At 43.4% G+C, this 19969-nt stretch overlaps 1 protein-coding gene across 3 annotated transcripts in view; it reads right to left on the bottom strand.

Annotated features, from left to right (window-relative positions):
- Positions 1-392: 392 nt before the first annotated feature.
- Positions 393-19969, bottom strand: part of ehbp1 (EH domain binding protein 1) — a 129348-nt gene continuing 109771 nt past the window's right edge. For all 3 annotated transcript variants that reach the window (XM_041049983.1, XM_041049984.1, XM_041049985.1), the window contains 4 exons: positions 11696-11795; positions 10662-10735; positions 2165-2279; positions 393-1620 (listed from right to left, as the gene is read on the bottom strand). In XM_041049983.1, the coding sequence (XP_040905917.1) occupies positions 1530-1620; positions 2165-2279; positions 10662-10735; positions 11696-11795 (380 nt within the window). In that variant the 3' untranslated portion in view covers positions 393-1529. The remainder of the gene's footprint in view (positions 1621-2164; positions 2280-10661; positions 10736-11695; positions 11796-19969) is intronic.

The raw sequence follows: 19969 nt of genomic DNA, 5'->3' as shown, positions 1-19969 counted from the left end.
CCGGTGAATGCAGTGATAGGGGCCACTTATGTGCAGCGCTGCAGCCAAAGGCGTGCATGCATTTCAATAACTTTTCCTGTGAAAAGAAAAATCAGGAGCGTGGTCTGGATCATGTGGAGAAACTGACAGAGAAAAGAATAAAAGCATCGGGATAAGTTTTAGAAGTGTGAGTCCGCAGTTCCGAAAATAGAAAGTAATCTGAAAACGGTATTCAAAGCCGCAGATTCCGGTAAAACTCAACCTTAAAATAAGACAACGGTTTAAAAAACAAAACAAAAAAAAAAAAAAACAGCAGCCAGATGCGAGGAGACAAAATATCTGCGGCTTTAAACGACCCGTGTTTAAATCCAGAGGGTTAAAACAGGCCACACGCTGCCTTCTGGAGTATGAAATCATAAGGACTTTATTATTGAAGACTTGGGTTATGACACTGGAATAAATAAACAGATAAATGTTCACACGTAAAGGACAACTGCACCAGATGTGGAGCTCTAAGAGATGCACGTGGAAGCATATTCCTCTTCTTCAGAATACAATAAATACAAACCAAAAGTTGTTGAGCAAAATGCACATGAAATGTGATGGTAGATTCAGTTACAAGCAGCTTATAGGACAAACGGCAATAAATAATATATATATATATATTTTTGCTTTTGACTGCATGAATCCTGACAAACAAAGAGGATTTTGGAAGCTATTGGTCAGAGCAGTGATGAAAATATACAACATGAGTGTGTTTTTTTTTTTTTTTTTTTTTAAACATGATATTTCTTTTGGTAAACTGCTTTCAAGCCAAGACAATAAAAAATAAAAAAAAGCATTAGGAAAGTTAAGATTTATGCAAGATTTATGAACGGTAATGTGCTCCCCCCTCCTCCCCGCCCCTCCCCCCCTTAAGATATTTTACAAGTAAAAACTTTAAAGAGGAAATAATTAAAGGATACACAGTCAAGTAATGAAGTAGCTTGAAAAGACTGATGTTATAACGACTCTTATTTTTCCTTTTAAAAGTCCAACTGAAACGTGAACCTCCTCCTCTTCTCCTCAACATGATGGAAAAATAAAAAGATAAAGCAGAATCCCCCCCATTAAACCCTGTTGTGCTGTACCTCAAACCCACTGGTCTCCACATTCACACAGAGGAGGCTGTGCTGCTGCATTATTACATACAAATATCACACCGTCTGACAGGCTCTGCACTGCCCCTTGTCTCATACATATTTATATTACATACAAGTACCGTTCTGGGTAAAGCAAAGGAGAATTAAAATAAAAAATGTTGTGTATACGTGGGACAGTTTGAGTCAGTATAAAGTTGGTGCAAAGGCATCGCAGGCCTCTTAATTCAGCCGAGTCTCTGCAGTTAATTTGACCGAAACAACAACCAGAGAAGGATTGAAATGACTGATAGAAATGTCTAAAAGCCACTATCAAATAATAATAATAATAGTAATTATATTTATCATAATAATCATGGTACATTTCTTTTATCGGCTACATTTGTTGGTTGTGTGTTTCTGAAACAACAATCATTGAAGGACACACTTCTCCTCTTTCTTGGCCATCTTGCCTTTGTTCTGCTCCAGCGTCCTCTCCAGGTGCTCGTCCTCCTCCTCGGCCCTGCGGAGGGCAAAGGTCAAAAGGTCAGATGTGACCATGGGAGGAGGCGGAGGTGAGCGTACACACACACACACACACACACACACACACACACACACACACACACACACACACACACACACACACACCCGTTGCCTTGCCACCTGTGGCGTGGCCTAGCGCCAGGGGCCGAGCTCCGACCTTTCACCTGCCTGGCACCCTGGTGGTGAACGGCAGCGCCAATCTGGAAGGGATCCTGCCCATGCAGGTGCTGCTGCTGCCGCCGCCGTGCAGGTTGACTGCAGGCTGGCTGGAATGCAACGTGCCCTGCAATGTGTTTTCACTACGTCTACGGTTTCTGAGGGACCTCTGGAAATTTGAAGATAGGCAGCAGACGCTCTCGCACAGACTCACCAAAGGGGGGTTGGATATTCCCAGACTGAGAGAAAAAACTACCTCACACACAACTCTGGGGTGCTGCAGTGTGCTTTTTGTATGTATTCTTTTTTTTTTTTTTTTTTTTAAATTGTGACTGGTTCTGTGTCTTTGATTGCAGGTAACTTACTGTTTCTCCTGGGCGTCCAAGTCCCTGACCAGCGCGTCTCGTTTGTTGACCAGTATGACCAGCTCATCCAGCAGCAGCTGCTCTCGTCTCTTCTGGGCCTCGGTCTTCTGCCAGTCTGCAACAACAGCAGAGGAACAAACTCTTTCAGAGCAGGAGACACAGAGGATTCACTTTTTTTTTTTTAATTCTAAAAACCTTAAGACACTTTGTCCCCTGGATGAAAAGCTATTTTTCAGGACCTGATCAACACATGAACCAGCTCACAGGTGAACCTCAAGATTACAGCGAGACAACATTTCTACAAAAAGCTGAAACACTTCAGATCCTCCTGGAATAGAAATAAACCTCCTGATCACTGCTAATGAAGCTGTTTTATTGAGCAGGCTTTTCAAACACACTGGACATGGCTTCGCTTGTTTCATACATCTCTTTATCAGGTAAGTGAGACGATCACATCCTGCTGAGCTTCAACACGACGACAGCTTCTCTGGTCGAACGCTTCAGATCAGTGGACGGACATGTTTGGTAAAAGTTCATCGCCGGCTCAGTGTATGGACCAGTGTGTAAATGTGATGTGTAAACACACACTCTGTCAGGTCGAGTGTGTGTGTGTGTGTGTGCACAGTGATGATGTGTTGACCTGAGCTAACACTTGAAGGATATTGTTAATGTGCAGCCTCATGATGCACAGAGACATATGAAGAATCCCACAGGAAAACGCTGCTTAGCAAAAACAACTGATTGTGTTGTTTGCATGTTTAAAGCAGATTTTTCATAACTCATAACTTAAAGGAATATTACACGATTCTAAACAAGCAGATTCTGAAATGGTGTAAATCAAATTTTGAGAAGTAGAAGTTTGTTTGTATTCCCTGTTTCCTGTTGATGTTTTCTCCTAAAAAAGCACAAACTGTGATCATAATCTATTAATAGTGAAAATCCCATTATATGTAGAATTTCTATTAATTTGTACTATAACAAAAAAAAATTGAATCCATTAAAGTTGAAGTTAGTTTAAATGATCTTCAGAGTCAAACACAGAGGAACAGTTTGTTCCTAAGCTAAATAAACAAACAAACAAACAGGTGAGCCCCTGTCTCTCTTCTCTCAGTTCTCCAGGGTCTTTGCAGGAAGGGGCCCCACAGGGCCCCACAGGGTCCAGGTGGGACCCCCATCCAAATCCCCTCAGCCTCTCCCTGGAGGAGGGGGGGGGGGTTGCCCACAGGAGAGCACTCACTCCCCCTGGGGCTCAAATATCCGCCTGGCGCCCTCGGCTCCACATACACCCAACACCAGCAGCACCCCCCCACCCTCCCTCCCTCACCCCCAAAACTCACCCGCAAACACTGAACTGACGTTAAACAATAAAATCATTGCACTTTAAACCACAATCCAAAATAAATTTAACACATTAACACTTTCTTGATCAGCATCTTCTAAAAAAATCTGTGCACTGCAACATGTTCAGAAACGGGAACGTCTCAGGTTGACAAACAGTTTCTCTGCAGATTTAAGCCACTGTCCCACAGTTAAATCTGCAGCGACTCCTCAGCTCAGTGTGAGAACGTGTCTCCGTCCTTTCATATTAAAAAAAAAAAAAAAAAATCTCTTCCATCCCAGAGAGAATTCAAACACAGCTGAGCCGTGTGCAACTTCTGTGGCGCGTAGGCAACTTCACCCCTCTATCAATATTTAACCATCTATTGATTCGAGAATAAAAGGAATGTTGTAAAATGTCAGTCCCAAAATAAGTGTGGCTTTATTAAAAATAAATATTCCCCCTCCCTCATTGAGTCAAATTGCGGCAGTCAGGCTGTGTGAGTGTGTGAGTGTGTGTGTGTGTGTGAGTGTGTGTGAGTGAGTGTGTGTGTGTCACGCTGGGCCCAGTGTGTTTGTCCTGAAAGGTCTGCGCTCTCTTCATTGGCCCCGCTCGTCCCTTTGAAGTCGACCACAGAGCGAAATGAACACAGTCCCAATATTTGGCTCTCTACGTTCCTCTCTTCCTTTCTTTCACCCCCTCCCTTCTTCTTCTTCTTCTTTTTTTTTTCTTCCTCAGGGAAGCAAATTTACTCTCCTCTGGCTTTGTGGGGGAGTCGAGAAATACTTAAAAACCGCCAAATATGTTCAAATCTGTTTGTGTGTCCTTTTTTAAAAGAAGAGATAGTTAGGCATTCTGAGAAATCAAGGCAAACTGTGTCGAGTGTAGAAAAAGAAAAGCCGTTGAGTCATCATGTGAGTCATCATCTTTACATAATTGCGAGACAGGAATGTGTGTGTCCATATCCGCCATAACTGCACTCTCCCACAATCCCTTCTCAACAAGGCCGGCCCACAGGAGGAGGGTTCAGGAGGACAGGAAAAAAAAAAAAACTTCCCACAAAAACATAGAGGTATGTTAAAAAAACCAAAACTGTCCTCCTTCTCCTTCAGAGCACATCTCAGCCAAAAAGCCAAAGTCCTGGTCGACCCGGGGAGGGGAGGGGGACTGGTGGTTGGGGGTTATGGGGGCAAGCACACCGCTGTCAATCACATGTCGCTGAGTCCCGCCCACCTCATTAGGAAGGTAAACAATAAAGAGAGCCGATGAGAGACGTGACCAGGCAACACCAGAGTAGGGCAGGCTGGGTAACTAGACACCCAAGAACAAACAAAACACCCTGCAGCCACTCAGAACACCCCCCCCCCCCCCCCCCCCCCCCCATGTAAGCCCCGCCTCCCCCATAAGGGAGCGAGAGAGACCGAGAAGTGTGTACAACTCACACGGTGGGTGCGTATTCAGATAAGCCTCGCTGTGCACGCCGATGGTAACCATGTGAGTCTGCACAAGGCACACAAGAATGCGCTGGTTCAAATCCCCATGAACCCCTCCCTGCCCGCTCTCTCTCCAACACTAAATTTATTCAAGAGAGCAAACTGGTCCAAAGCCTCGTTCCCTCAAAGCGAGGAGAGACGGTCCAACATGCATCTGTCTCTCTCCCTCTCTCTCTCGTTTGAAGGATTTGATCCACAGCTTCATAACTTCAGAGACAACGTTCTCCAGAGTTTTCAGACGACAAACACGGATCTATAAACTTATTCCCCTTCATTGCGGTGTTTTTTCTCTTCCTCTCTGCTCTCTTTACCCCTTGTTCTTGTGTAAAAGGCCTCCAAAAGCTGGTTTTGGCCGAGGTCCAAGTGGAGTCAAGAGACAAAAAGTGTCACCAGAGGAAAAGAAAGTGGCAGGAGGAGGAAAAGGCCTGATAAAATAAGAAAAAAATGTCTTGTGATTAATTCAGTGTCACGCGAATGTTAATAAACAAAATATAAAAACTTGGTTGTTTAAATCTTGATCAAAGGCTGAAGTGTTAAAAACTGGAGGAACAGCTCATCAATCCACTGCTGACCGATTGATGATTATTTGACTCACATTTTAAGGATAAGTCTGCTGATTGTTCATATTTTCCTTATTTTCAGGAAATCCCATTTAAAATACCAAAACCACCAACAGGTCCTACTAACAATCACTGTCTGTGTAGCTGAAGCCTGATGTGTTGTTCCGCTGGGCTACAGAGCTCAGTTATTATTATTATTATTATATAAACAGACATCAATGAGGCACACGCTGCACCGGGTGACATGATTCTTCATGACGATGAACGTGGACACTGCTGAGTCAGTCCCACGTGCACCGTCCTGCTGCTGGAAACACCAAAGTGTATTAAGCTGTGGACAAAAAATAGTTCCCAACAAATGAACTATTTGCACTTGTCTGTTTCAGAGTTTCAGAGACTTAAAAACCTGGAACACGTCAGTGTCTGAGAGCAGGAAACTCAGCTCTAACTTTTCAAAACAAGAGCAGATCAGACAACAGCCAGTGATCCAGAAACTGAGGCATGAATCTAAACAAAATGCACAATTTCAGCATCTGTTCTGCCATATGTGACAATAACCAGCATTTAATATCATGTTAGCCACACTGCAGGAAGCCCTCGTTTCCATATCCACATGAAGTTACAACTGCTGGAAAGGAGGAGAATACTTTGTGAATTTAAACTAATTAAGTACACGCTCTATCAGCTTTTATGTAACCTGAATAGAGAACAGCCCGAAAGTCATCAAGAAAAAAAAACACCCTCACTGCAAATAAATAAATACATAAATAAATAAAAATAAATACAGACACTCTTTTCCTAAATTCCCCAAAACTAAAGTCGGACAACTTGTGGAACGAAGTTGCTTGCTATCTGCTGTTCCAGTCAACTAGCAATCCTGAAAGAGTTGGCAACATCATCAAAAGTCGCCCATGTGATAGGATTCCACAGTGCACCTAATCAATCAGGGTCTGTAGCGCGCCGCCCCGATGTGTTACAAAGCCCAAATAGATTTACAAATGGGAAGTAAATGTGTGTGTGTGTGTGTGTGTGTGTGTGTGTGTGTCAGGGGTGTGGAGAGGGATAAGCTCCTGCATAGGATTACATATTGATTTTAAACATATAAAAAAGCTTATCATATCAAACCGTAACAGGAAAAACTCTGGGACCCGACTATGCATAAATCCCTTTTAGATGGCGAGAGGGCGTCCACTTTAAAACATGCACGCACACTCGCACACGCACGTGCGTGCATACACACACACACACACACACACACGGAGACCCTTGAAAGCAGCCAAGACACAGTTTTGTGTGTGTGCATACATAGGTGTGAATCGGTAAGCAGATAAAGAGGGCATAGTGGATCAATTTTGTGGCAGGGAGATGAGAGTGTGGCATACAGATGGCATTTTCCTGCCTGGCATCACACCAAGAAGGTACAAGGAGGTGGTTATCACTGAGCATGCTCATAAACAACATCAACACCGGACCTGACCGCCTCCACCCGTCTCCAACTGTTTCATTCTGCAACAGTTGCCCATTAAATCAGACTCTGAAAACGTTTTTTAACGTCACACTGTGCACGTCGGCTGCACACCTCTCTGTGGATCAATGTATCATGATTTGAACTTACACAGTTATTAAATCTAAATCTTCTCTGCTTCTTTCCTCTTTTCCTACATGGGCCTCTGTAGCCTTGTAGTTCCTGTTTGTTATGTTAAACTAAATTTGAGAAAAGTAGATCATCAGCTTGTCAGCACTGTATCTGTTTACTATGGGACGGCAACTGATGATTATTCTTATCATGGTTTAATCTGCTGATTATTTCCTTCAATAGCTGATTGACGTATCAATTGTTTAGTTTATAAAAATGAAAAAAAAAAAAAGTTAAAAATGTCAGAACAATTACACAGAACCCAATGTGACACTGCTAATTGTGTCTAAACCTCAAAATTATTAAAAATAAATTTATTAAAATAATCAAAAGAAAACGATTCTAAAAACAAATTCTCAGTTAAAACCAGTAAACTGGTAACTGGTTTCAGTTTTACTTGTATATACTGTTGGGTAGTTAATCTGTAACACCACATCTTAACTTGTAATAATCGTAGTGGAGAAAAAAAAAAGATTTCCCTCTGAAATGTATTGAAGTTGATTTTTTTTTTACTTTATGACTTCTTCTGTGTGCAGTGATTTCTGGTGAAGGATTAAAACACATTTCAAACACACAGAAGCAGTGGTGGAATGTAACCAAGTACATTTTCTCAACTATTGCAGTTAAGCACAATTCTGACATACTTGTGCTTTTCATGCTACTTTATACTTCTAAGAAAATTTCAGGAAAATTTGTCCTTCAGCCTCAAAGCTGATTTCAGAGGGATCGTCTCCTCCTGACTCCTCTTTTCCACCTCAAAGCGCCCTGTCTTTCTTCCTCTCATTCTCTCATGTGTCTGACTGTCCTGCAGCTAAAGTCAGAAGAGCAAATGTAGAATAAAACGTCACGAGTCACACTTTTTTCTCTCTCTGCTCTGGTCTGCAGCGTGAACGGAGACTGGGGCCGAGCAGCTTCACTCATCATCTCCTGCTTTTAACTCAAAATCTACAGTGTTTTCATTATTACAGAGACATTTCTACTGGTTTATTTCTGCGTGTATCCACGTCTGCTGCCACATGGCAGCAAAATGGTAAATATTCTAATAACTGTTTATACCAACAGACAGAGACAGCTGTAGCACACGCTGTCCTGGACAGACTGTGTGTGTGTCTGTCTGTAATGAAGACTGTGGTTCAATATGTGACTATGTGGGCTGACTGAGAGGAAGAGATAGAGAGGGAGTGGTGTGTGTCTGTCATTGCAGGTATATATTTTTCTCAGCAGGGTGTGTGTGTGTGTGTGTGTGTCAGGGAAGGTGTATCTCAGTGGTGTGTGTTTTTTTTCTCTCTGCTCTGACTCACGGTGCATCTCTCTCTCTCTCTCTCTCTCTGTCATCGACCGGCCAACCAAATCAGCAATTACTCGCACGCCCGACCATCGCTCAATGGATCTGCCCAAGCACCAAATAAGAGCTGGGGAGATGGGCGCTGAACACACACACACACACACACACACACACAAACAGTTGACTTACATTCGCTGTGAGGACACTCGTTGACATAACGCGTTCCTTAGCCCCTTATTTTAACCTTAACGTCACAACTTAATGCCTAACCCCGACCCCAAACCTGATCCTGACCTGAACCCTGAAACCAACTCTTTACTCTGAGACAGCCCTTTGAAGCTGTGAGGGCCAGTCAGAATGTCAAAACAACGATGGCTTCAAATCAGAAGTTGATTGCACAACCACAGAAAGACATGCACGCACACGCACATGCACACACACACACACACACAAGCCTTTACTCACAGAGAAAACACTCAGGTGCACACACAAACACACCTGTGAGATTTAAACACACAGATGGAGACAGAGACCAACAGATCCTCTCTCTTTAACACACACACACACACACACACACACACACACACACACACACACACACACACACACACACACACACAACACACACACACACACACACAGTTCCCAGCAGCTCAGAACTATCTGTGGCTGCTACAGAAAGGCAGAGCCTGTGAATGTTAAGTGCCTCCCTTAGGGAGGAAAATAAGTCCGGCTGATAAGTTAGTCAGCTGCAAATCCAACAAGTCCACATGAAGGCAGAGAGGGGAGAGGTGACACGACACACACCACCTCTCCACCTCACCTAACACACTATCTCTGCTCTCTCACTTCCACACACATGCCCACACAGAGGCGAGCTGCCAGACACACGATACACATACGATACAGAAGCACTCACAGAAGAACTAAAAAAAAAACACACACACGCACGCACACGCACACACACACACACACACACACACACACACACAGGCACAAAACCTAAAACACACACATTAAAAAAAAAACAACATACAAAAGCAGACTTGCGCACACATAAAAACAACCACGCACACAAAGTGAAAGCAGGCTCGCTGATACAAACACACACTCTGACAGGCGGCAGCTCAATAAATATAAATAAATAAAATGGCCGGGAGAGGACAGAGGAAATCAACCTGGGCGCAGGCGGTGTGGCACCGTCCGCAGCTCCTGCTTGGCTACGCATGTCTGCTTCCCTCGCTACCCCCTCCTGCCTGGGCCACCTCCTTTCTTGCTAATTACAATTGATTTATTATGGACCAGGTAGCTTATCAGGTGCCCGGTGAAATTACAATGGGTGACTGAAGGCTGTGGGGAGGGGGGGTGGTGGCGGTGGTCAATGTCGAATGGCAAAATCAATTAGCATTGATTGGCAAAAGGTTCATTTTGCCAAAGAGGACGCAGTCGAAGGGGATTAAACTTCCCTGGCCCCCTGACAACTTTGATACGACACAATGGCTGCTTTTCTGGCTGCGCTATAGTTAACAAGCTTTCAATAATATAACTGTTTTTTTTTTTTTTTTTTCACTTCGCAAACCAATGTGGCTGTGGCTAGATTTCAAATCAGGCATCGACTACTCAGGCCTAGCTAGGAAACAGATAGCATTGATCAAGTATCAGGGAGCAAAATCCCTCGCAAGGCTCGCATCTTAATCCTCATCAAGAAGCCCGACGCAGAATTCAAATCATCCTGCTTTAGGCTCTGGATGAAAGCTGACCAACATCTGGACAAAATACAAGAAACACTCACGAAAACCATACACGTGAAGAGAGATGAATCGCTTTGCTAGAACTCGAACAACTCTGACAGTAGCTTTAACTCCTCTTCATCACTAGGAAGCGGAAAATAAACTTCAACTGTTGCTGCTTGTCTTCTCTAGTAGCCATTTTGGCCACTAGATAAACATCAACAGATAGAATATGTCAGAAACTGAGACGATGAATGAGTGGAGATTTCTGTGCTGCTTGCTGGTTATTTCGCTTCACACGTGCAATCAGTAACATACTCACAGTTTCACATTTCAACTGCATTTACATACTGAAAGTCAGATTCTGTTGCATAGTGAAACAGAGATATGAATCTGCACACTTCTCCTGCCTGATACCTGCACACGTATTACATTCTGAGAGCGCAGCAGCCTCTCTGAGAGTGTGTGTCCTTACCCTCGATGGCCAGCATGGCTCTCAGCTCTCTATTCAGCAGTTCGAAGCGTCTCTCCAGATCGTGCTCTTTCTCCCTGTGGCAAGTTAGAGGGAGAGAGAGGGGGGGAAAAAAAACACACACACACCAAAGTTCATCAATATGTTAATGACTAAATCATTAAGCACTTAAAGAAACCTGCAATAAACATTGATTCAGCCACTCGCCTGAACCTTCTCCAGCTTCACATTAATCTACTGCACATAACTGATCCACACACTGCGCTCACACAGCCCTGGGTGAATGTGTGTGTTTGTGTGTGTGTGTGAGGAAAGAAACACATTAAATGAGAAAGACATAAATGCACATCTGTGGACATGCCACGAGTGTGTGTGTGTGTGTGTCCCCTGTATTTGTGTGAACGCATGGGCATACGTGGTGTGCGTGTGTGTATGCAGCACAAATTGAATTCTTTCCTCTTTCAGACATATTAAAAAATGAGCTAATTCGGTGCCTAATAGAATTTGTCCTTCACAGGCGGCTTTTCTCTTGGCCTCCACAAAGAGAGAACAGAATGGGCTAATAATCAGCCCTTCTGTCAATTGGCCACTTTAAAAGCCTCCCCTTTCCCACGATATAATGTGATTATGAATACTTCAATCTCTCCTCCTTGCACACTTTGAAATCCCAACAGCTGCAAATGAAGAAAAAAGGCAGCCTCTGTGTGTGTGTGTGTGTGTGTGCGTGCGTGCGTGCTCGTGCGTCTCCACCTGTCGCAGCTGACCACATACAAAGAGACTAGCGATAGAGTGATGTTCGCCACATTTCTATTGATTTCATATTCCGTCCACATGTAAATCAATGAGTGGATAGACAGAGGGGGTGAATGGAGTGGTAAGTACACTCCCACCCTGTGTCGCTCCAGTGACTTTGATCTATAATGCTTGAATAGAAGTTTGACGTTTCCCGGTTTTCGATGCTTCTCGGCGCGTGAAAATGATGCAGGTCACCTCGCTTTCATTTGACTGTAGAAAGGAAAAGATGTTGGGATACGTACAGCAGAGAGAGCTGGTTCTGTCTTCTGATGAGGGCGTTCTTCTTGTTGACCAACATGAACCACTCCTGCATCATGGCCTCCTCCTCCTCCTTGTTATTTCCTGAAGAGCGCACACACACACACACACACACACACAGAAAAACAAGCAGTTACACACATGATATCAAAAGCTGTTCATATTTACTCCTCAGCTGTTTCTCTGCACCTCTTTAAAAATCACAGAGACAGATTTTATGGTGATTGTTCAGCGCACAGTTAGAGTACAACATCCGTTACAGCAGATTGAACCAGACAGATAAAAGGTCATTTTCTCCCATCGACTGTCTCTGTAAATAACTTAATTAGAGCCACAGTGTATACGAGCACACACACATGAAAGAGATGAGGCAGATAAATGACTCAGGTTAAGTCTTTTTGCCACTGCACAGTCAGTATGTCCACCAGATATTTATGTGTGTGTGTGTGTGTGTGTGTGTAAATACACTGCTCGCTTATATTCCTTGTGTAAACATTCACATACTTCACACCACGTCTTCACAACGTCAATACGGCTTCAACCGGGGCGGGATTAACTCAGCGATTACTGCCGAGCGTCTTTACAGAGTGGAGCCTCTCACTGTAGGGCAATACATATCCCACCAATCACTCAGCAGGCCTTCAAAAGAAAACACGTCTCTGGGACTCACCGACCCTTAGTGTAATACCTGCTCAACACACGGAGAGCTAGCAAGGCTCAGATGCATGGCTAATGTAAGCTTCGCCCACGCCTGGGGCTAAAGCTCTATGCTGTAACTTACTTACAAGGTACAATAGGATGCGCACAACTGATACGGACAAAGCACATCGAAAGGAAACCTTGTAAATCTTGGACATGTTTGGCACAGAACAGCAACAGCAACAGCCTCCATCGGTCATGTCTGACCCAGGCGAGAAAGGGGCCTGTCAGTTTGACATCAACAAGGCTGCCTCCGAATGATGATTTCAAAATAATAATTTAGACTGTAGTTTCTGTGATTTGAAGACCAGTTATTAAAAAAAACCCACAGGATTGGGATCTGCGATCACTCTCAAATTAATTTACATGTGTTTTGATGGAGAGAGTAGCAACAAAACACAATGAAATCTAAGTTATTTAAGTCCTCGAGTGCTGTTTAATACTTTTTAAATATAAGTATGGTTGCAAAAGATCCATTAATGTTCAATTTTGTACAGTTAACAGACACAGAAAGGTTGGTTTGGAATTATTAAGACAAAACCTTCAATCATATACGTACATTTAAATGTGAAAATTTAATGTGAAGTGCCTGATACAAGATGTAAAGAAATGTGTTTTCAAAGGTGCTTTAGAGCTGACATGTAGATTGTTATAGTAAAATATATTTTATTCTTTATGACTGAATTTTTCTGCTGAAATCACTTGTATATTTTGCTGCTGTGCAAATACACTCCAGTGTGGTCAGTTCACTCAGCACCGTTTACGTCTAGATTTGGGACACAAGCTTTGTGGCACTGGCGGCTAGTTAAACAGCGACAGCAGCATTAATCTGACACTCAGTGCATCTGTGAGGAGAAGAAATGGATGAAAACACAAGACGCGAGATGACAGATCGTCTTAGGGCTTATGTTGCTATCTCTCGCTGTTTTTTTTTCTCCCTTTCTCAAGAGGAAGGTTTAATAGCCAGGAAGCTACGACAGGCATCGCAACAGAATTAACACTAAGACGACATTTCATACCACTTATTAATTGGTGCTCTTCAAAATAATAAGAAAGACACTGTTGCTTTGCACAGTGGAAGAAAAACACATGCCAAGTTTTTATAAATGTTTTCATTTTTTATAGTAAATAGAAAGCATTCCCAAGAAATTGAAAAAGTGGCTTTTGTACTCATTATTTCTGAAGGATTCAAACATCAGTGATGTAGAGTTTGAAGCTCATTTCACTGATGCTTCTATTGTGAGACTTTCTGGATACGAGTGTCATCCAAACACTGAATAAACCGACGCACTTGGTGCTTTATGATCAACTGAATATGATCACGATCTGCATAACAACAACTGACTGAGCTGCTCAGCACCAAATAAAAACCAAGAGAAATGTGTCATTTTCTGTCAAACACACACACACACACGGCTGCTCACGGCAGAGGAGAGGGAACACTGGGCCGCTGCGTCACTGACGACAAAAGGCAGGCGTGTGTGGATGTGTGCGCGGACACCGGTGAGTGTGTGGACATTTGTGATACTCTGAGCCAGCAGATGTATGTAATTTCATTTAGGAGGGTGGAGCGGGGAGGACGGGGGAGAGAGTGAGAGAGAGAGAAAGAAAGAAAAAAAGAATGTGCGAATGAAAGAAAGCTTCAGGATTTAGTGGAATCGGGGACTCGTGGATTACTGTAGTCAACTTTGAAACGGACGACACTCGGAGGGGGGATAAAGCCGGCGCTGACAGGTCATTGTGCTGCCTCGAAGTCAAATAAAACAAGCAAATAATAATGGCAAATATTAAGCTCCTGTGACATTGTGGCGAGGCGGGCTAGAAGACGAGGGGGGATTATAAAGCTATATCCCCCACCGCTAGCCAGCCAGCAGCTACCAGCCAACCACCAGCCGCATTTTATGAAAGGAGAGAGGGGAGGCGAAGGGAGGGAAGAAAGGATAGGAGGAGAGGGAGGAGAAAGGCAGGAAGGTCAGAGGAAAGGTAGGAGAGGAAGGATAAAGGACAGGAGGGAGGAGAAAAGGGGGGAAGGATGGGAAAGGGAGAGATGGACAGAGGGGAAAATGGTGAATGTGGAAGCAAAATGGGAAAAGTGGGGGATGTAAGGAGTGAAGGAGGGAATAAGGGCAAGCAGGTGAGCGATTTTAAGGCAGAGAAAGAGAGGACGAGATGGAAGGATAGAGGCAGGACAAGTGGTGCAGGACGCTTGACAGCTGCTCAGCATCCTCCTCCCTTCGCTCAACCTCTCCAGGGTTGAACTCTGACCTCCACATACAACCTGGCTCTTAAAGAGACAGAGGCGTGTCTGCAGTTTGTCCGACGGAGTTACGTGTGTTTATTTATGATTGGGACGCACAACTCTTTACTACGACTCCAAATTAAATATGAGACTAATTCTGCAGTTCACAAGGATCAGACATTTTTCATCTGAGATAAGATTTTGCTGTTTTTGGGGAGTAACGTGCAAATATACAATATGGGTACTATAAAAAAAATATAGTTAGTAGAAAATAGTGAGAAATGGCCATCTCAACTTCATAGAGACCCACAGAACATTTTCAAATTGATTTTGTCCAAACCCCAAATATATTTAAACTGCATTCAATCCACTAATTTAGCACTAATGTATAAATCATTTAATCTATTCATTAGTTTGACTATACTCTGTTACTTATAGCACTGAAAAAGAAAACTGGACAACAAACAGTAATAATTGCAGAGCTGTCCTCTGATGCCCACTGAATGAATTCAGGCTCTAATGCTGGGTTGGGGGTTCGATTCCCGCTGGGACAGCCCTTTTTCTAAAATTGTATCCACTCGCTGCTCTGTAATGAGTGCGTCCACCAAATGGCATATGTTGAGAGTGACAACAACAGAAAAAAAAAATCTGCTGAACGTTGTGTTGTATGAAGACAAATGGTGTAAATATCACTGGCAAGCAGCATTAACACTGTGTCTGAATCCAGCCTTGGCTCTGAGACGCTGTGGATCCATGCTGGCTCTCTGGGGGCCATCTTGGATCAAAGCATCTGGCGGTTTGGCAGGTTGCATTCTGGGTCTTGCTGCTTGCCTCACACGCCATGTCTCAGTGCTCAACACAGAACAGGGCAGAGCAGAAACAGGCCAAAGTCTACTGAGACTGAAGCAGTGAATTTGGCATCGGTACAATGTTTGATCAGGACATCAAAGGATTAGTGAAATATGCCTGATGGAGATACACTGGGCTTCCCTACCTACGGAAAACTTTATCATCATTAATATCATGTTTAGTGTTACCTCAGCTATCAGTGTGGCCGCGACGGTGAGAAACACACAAGATACAATCAACTCAAACACACACACACAGGCGAGATACAAGTGATACACACATCCCGACAGCCCCTCTATCTGATTGCCTGTCTCCTTCTCTTGTTTCACTCTCTCTGTCTCACGCACACGGACACAACCTGGATTCAGTGACACGTACTGCGGTGTGTGGAGGGAGACCGTTACGACTTAAGGCATGAAAAAAGGGCTGGCTTGCATGGGTCAGTGTGTGTGTTTGTATGAATCCATACGAGGGACAGAGACAGAGAGAAAAATCAAGAAATAAAACAGAGAGAAGCCTCTATAGCCAAATAAGATTAAGATAGTTATCTCGACCACTGTTCCATTCAGTGTAGATAGGAATAATGAAACCCACCCCGAGGTGGTCAAACTGCTGCTGCTGGTGGTGGTGCTGGTGGTGATGGCCTGCACTGGTTTTTAATTAAGTGTGCACTGTTACTATGTTTGGTCTCACTAAATGCATTAAGCAGTAGCTGTAGTGAGTAAATACTGATGGATTTAACTGTATTTCTAATATTCAACTGTTTGCTATCACTTGCTCATTTGCCCAGAGCTGACAGGCGATGTGCCCTGTTACGGTGAGACAGCTTTATGATTATTTTCATGATCAATTATCTTTCCATTGTTTGAGAAAAATGCCAACTGTAACTTCCCGGAGGCCAAGATGCTTTCTTCATAATTGCCTGTTTTGTCTCAGCAACAGTTAAAAACCCAAAGGTAAGCTAATTTACAAAAATATGAAACAGAGAAAAGCAGGAAATCCTCCCAGATGAGAAGCTGAAATCAGCAAATGTCTGATCATTTTTGCTTGATAAGTCACTTCAAGGATTAACTGATAAAAAATAATTTCCTGTCATTCAGCTAATTGTTAAATCTACGAATTCCTTCAGCTCTAAGTTGTGGACCTTTGATCAGCAGGTCATTTGGCCACTTACAGACAGCGGGTACTTTTCTCTGTATTATGAAATGTGGTAACTGGATAAGCAGGAAATCCTACGTTTGTCTTCCCTTGAGAAACTTTTCCTATTTGTGCCTTGAAGGAGCGAGCTTGGATAACAGGACAAAATGAACGAGACAGAAAGAGAAAAACATTAAAAGCTGTGATCACAGCACGTTCATCTCATTTCTTATCCCACCATTTTGCCATTTAATCCAATAGCTGCTAATCCAATTTGTCTATCAGACATGTGAAAAGGCAGGGGGGAAGGGGAGAAAGAAGAGGAGGAGGGAAAGGGAGGAGATAGAGCTGAACTTCTCTTCTGTGTCCAAGTCACTTTCTGAATTGCAGTTTATTTAGGGACGAGCCGCACTTGTGTCTCTCCCATCGTTCTCTCCATCCGACCGTCAAGCCCGTCTGATATCAGTGGGGATCAGGGAAGATGAAAGCCAAAGACGCATGAAAGGAAATGAGAAAAGAAGGAATAAAAAGAACAGGATGAACATTGTTTCCTGTGATTAGGTAAGAGCTCGTTAAAAGGCTGTCACTGCAGCGATGTGAATATGCATGACAGGGGCCGGCCTAATCAGAGAGGTCTGTGGCGAGGACCGGAGGGGGGGAATTGTGCGTAAGTAGCCTACTGAAGACTTGATTTAATTAATGTGAGTAGAGGAGTGTCTTGTTAGGAAGGAGACAGAGAGAGACTGAGAGTGTGGCTTGTAAGCAAGAAAGGTTAGTAATCTACAATCTGCATTAGAGCTGCTCATTCATGCTGGACGAGATTTTCATTTATGTAAAAATGAGTCGAAACAAAACATTCTCATTTCCATTTCCCTTCTTCTTCCAACGTCGCTCACTAAAAAAACCTGAATCACGTTTTTTTTTTTTTTTTTTTTTAAAGTTCAGTTGATGCTTTTATTCAGAGTAACGTAGCCTGAAAGCAACAGTTGCCACAATTCCCAACTCAGCAACATTACAACACTCGTGATATATGTAAGAATCAAACCCCCACATCTTTACTCTACGTCGCACATGTGGTTTCTCCTGCTCTCTCCTATTCTGTTCTGCTCTCTACTGGAGTGGTGCTGAGGGCTATTTTTTCCAGGGAGGCTTGTACGAGGCCTTTTTAGCTGCCCTCAATGGCACAATGGTCCCAGCATATAGAACGGATTCCTGCTTTATTGAACCTGTGTATAATGTCTGGTGAATGGAACACATTAACCGATTCACACTCACCTCTCTCCCTCCCCCCCGGATAGCAAAAGGAGAAAAGTAAAATAAGAAAAAAGAAAAAGGAGGAAAAAAAAAAAAATCTCCTCTCACACTGAGGCATAATGACTGCCTTTTCCACCGGTGTCATTTGTCAACCACTGCTTGCTTTACAACTTACAAAAGAGGTGGAGGTAGGGGAGAGGGCAGGAGAAGCGGGAGAGGCAGGAGTGGGGTGTGACTGAGAGTTTTGGGGGGGTGAACTGGGTCTTTTCCATAAGCGGAGCTGAACAATTATTTGTTTCTAATAACAGTATTAACAGTGGAGAGCCATCTTTCTGCCAATACAGTGAAGGGAATCAAACATGCACAACGTGCGGAGCTGCTGAATTAATTATGTACGATCTTGCAGAGTGTATAGTTTGGTTTCCGTAATCAATAATCACTGGAAATCAGAAATAAAATATAAAATTGAGGTGCCACTAAAAAACAGTATCACTGTGACCAATCAGGGCCAATAGTCAATTTCAGATTGAGACCAATAATCATGATAATTATTGGCGATTGTAACTATTGTGCAGAAGTGAGTGCCGTTCTCACACGGCCTTCATTGTGAGCACTGTTTCAGGGGGAGATGAACGATGGACGGTCGGCAGCAGAACTGCCAAAGCCTTTTTTAATGAGCAGGCTACTCTCCTATCATGTCACTGTTTGAACATTTGTGTTCAGAGACCATTTTAAACAAAGATTATAGGAATGTTGTACTAATATGTTTCCTCTTCTTATCCTCCTCTCTTTTAAACACACACACACCACCTCACTCTCCTCTGCTGACTATCCAGAAACACACACACACACACACACACACACACACACACACACACACACACACACACCACACACACACACACACACACACACACACACACACACACACACACACACACACACACACACACACACACACACCCCTGGGCAAACATGTTTGACCTCAGAGCTAACAGTAGACCAACCTCCAGACACTCCTCATTCCTCCACCTCAGAGGTTAAGGAGGGGAGGGGGGCTCGGGCAAACAGAGTTCACATAATAGACTGACTCTGGAGATGAAATGTTCATATTAGGAGGATTCCCTTTGTACACACACACACACACACACACACACACGCTCACACACTCACCGAAACACACACTTTCTGTTGCTTGTACAGAGAGATGAAGAGTGTATTTACATAAGAGAAGTCATTTATGCAGCTTTCTCTTGCTCGCTCTCTCTCATTTAGCTCTCCTCCTCTTTCAACTTTCTCATTTTTAATTAAATAAATTAAATGTGCATTTACGAGTTATTCTTAAGTATTTGATTCTTTAATTGGCTGTGAAATAAAGAGGCTAAAATGGGGTTACAGAAAAACAAATGCCATTCCTGGAGTATTTCTTTGTTTGTCTAGCAGAACCAGCCAAGCCGTGACAATCACACAAATACACTCCTCCTCAACTCACTCCCCCCCACCACACACACACACACACACACCTCCTCCTTCCCCACGCTCCCCCCACTCCATCAAATTGTGTTTTTGCTACAAATCAATAAACATTATCAGAGAGTGGCAGACTATGGGCTGGTGGAGGCAGCCTCTGTCTGTTAAAGCCCAGACCGCCCTGTCTCTATCACAGCCTGGGTGAGAAGGCCAGAAGGAAACAGACAGACACACACATGAGAGAAAAGTAGACAACATGAGTCAACAAACACACGCACACAAACACGAAAATACAAGTAACAGGGACCTACAGTAAACATAAGAAGGAAGCAGAGTATGCACAGACATGCTCGATGATCAAAAAGCAAGTCTACGATGCATGTACAGTCCTGCAGGGAGCGATTTGTCACATCCATACATACAGAAACACAGACAGCAGAAAACAATCAGAGTGAGCAGACAGGAAAAGAACAGCAGTGAAGCACTGAGCTGTTTAACAATAATCCAGTACAGCACAGGCTGTTTTGACCATGCCACTCAATGTCAATAAGAAATTAAAAGGAAAAAAAAAAAAAAAATCACAGTCTATGACGCCAACAGCGAGTTTAAA

This window comes from Toxotes jaculatrix, chromosome 11, assembly GCF_017976425.1.
Source record: "Toxotes jaculatrix isolate fToxJac2 chromosome 11, fToxJac2.pri, whole genome shotgun sequence".
Classification (NCBI taxonomy): Eukaryota; Metazoa; Chordata; class Actinopteri; family Toxotidae; genus Toxotes; species Toxotes jaculatrix.
Note: the sequence above shows the minus strand (reverse complement) of the source record. Positions and strands in the feature narration are given on the sequence as shown.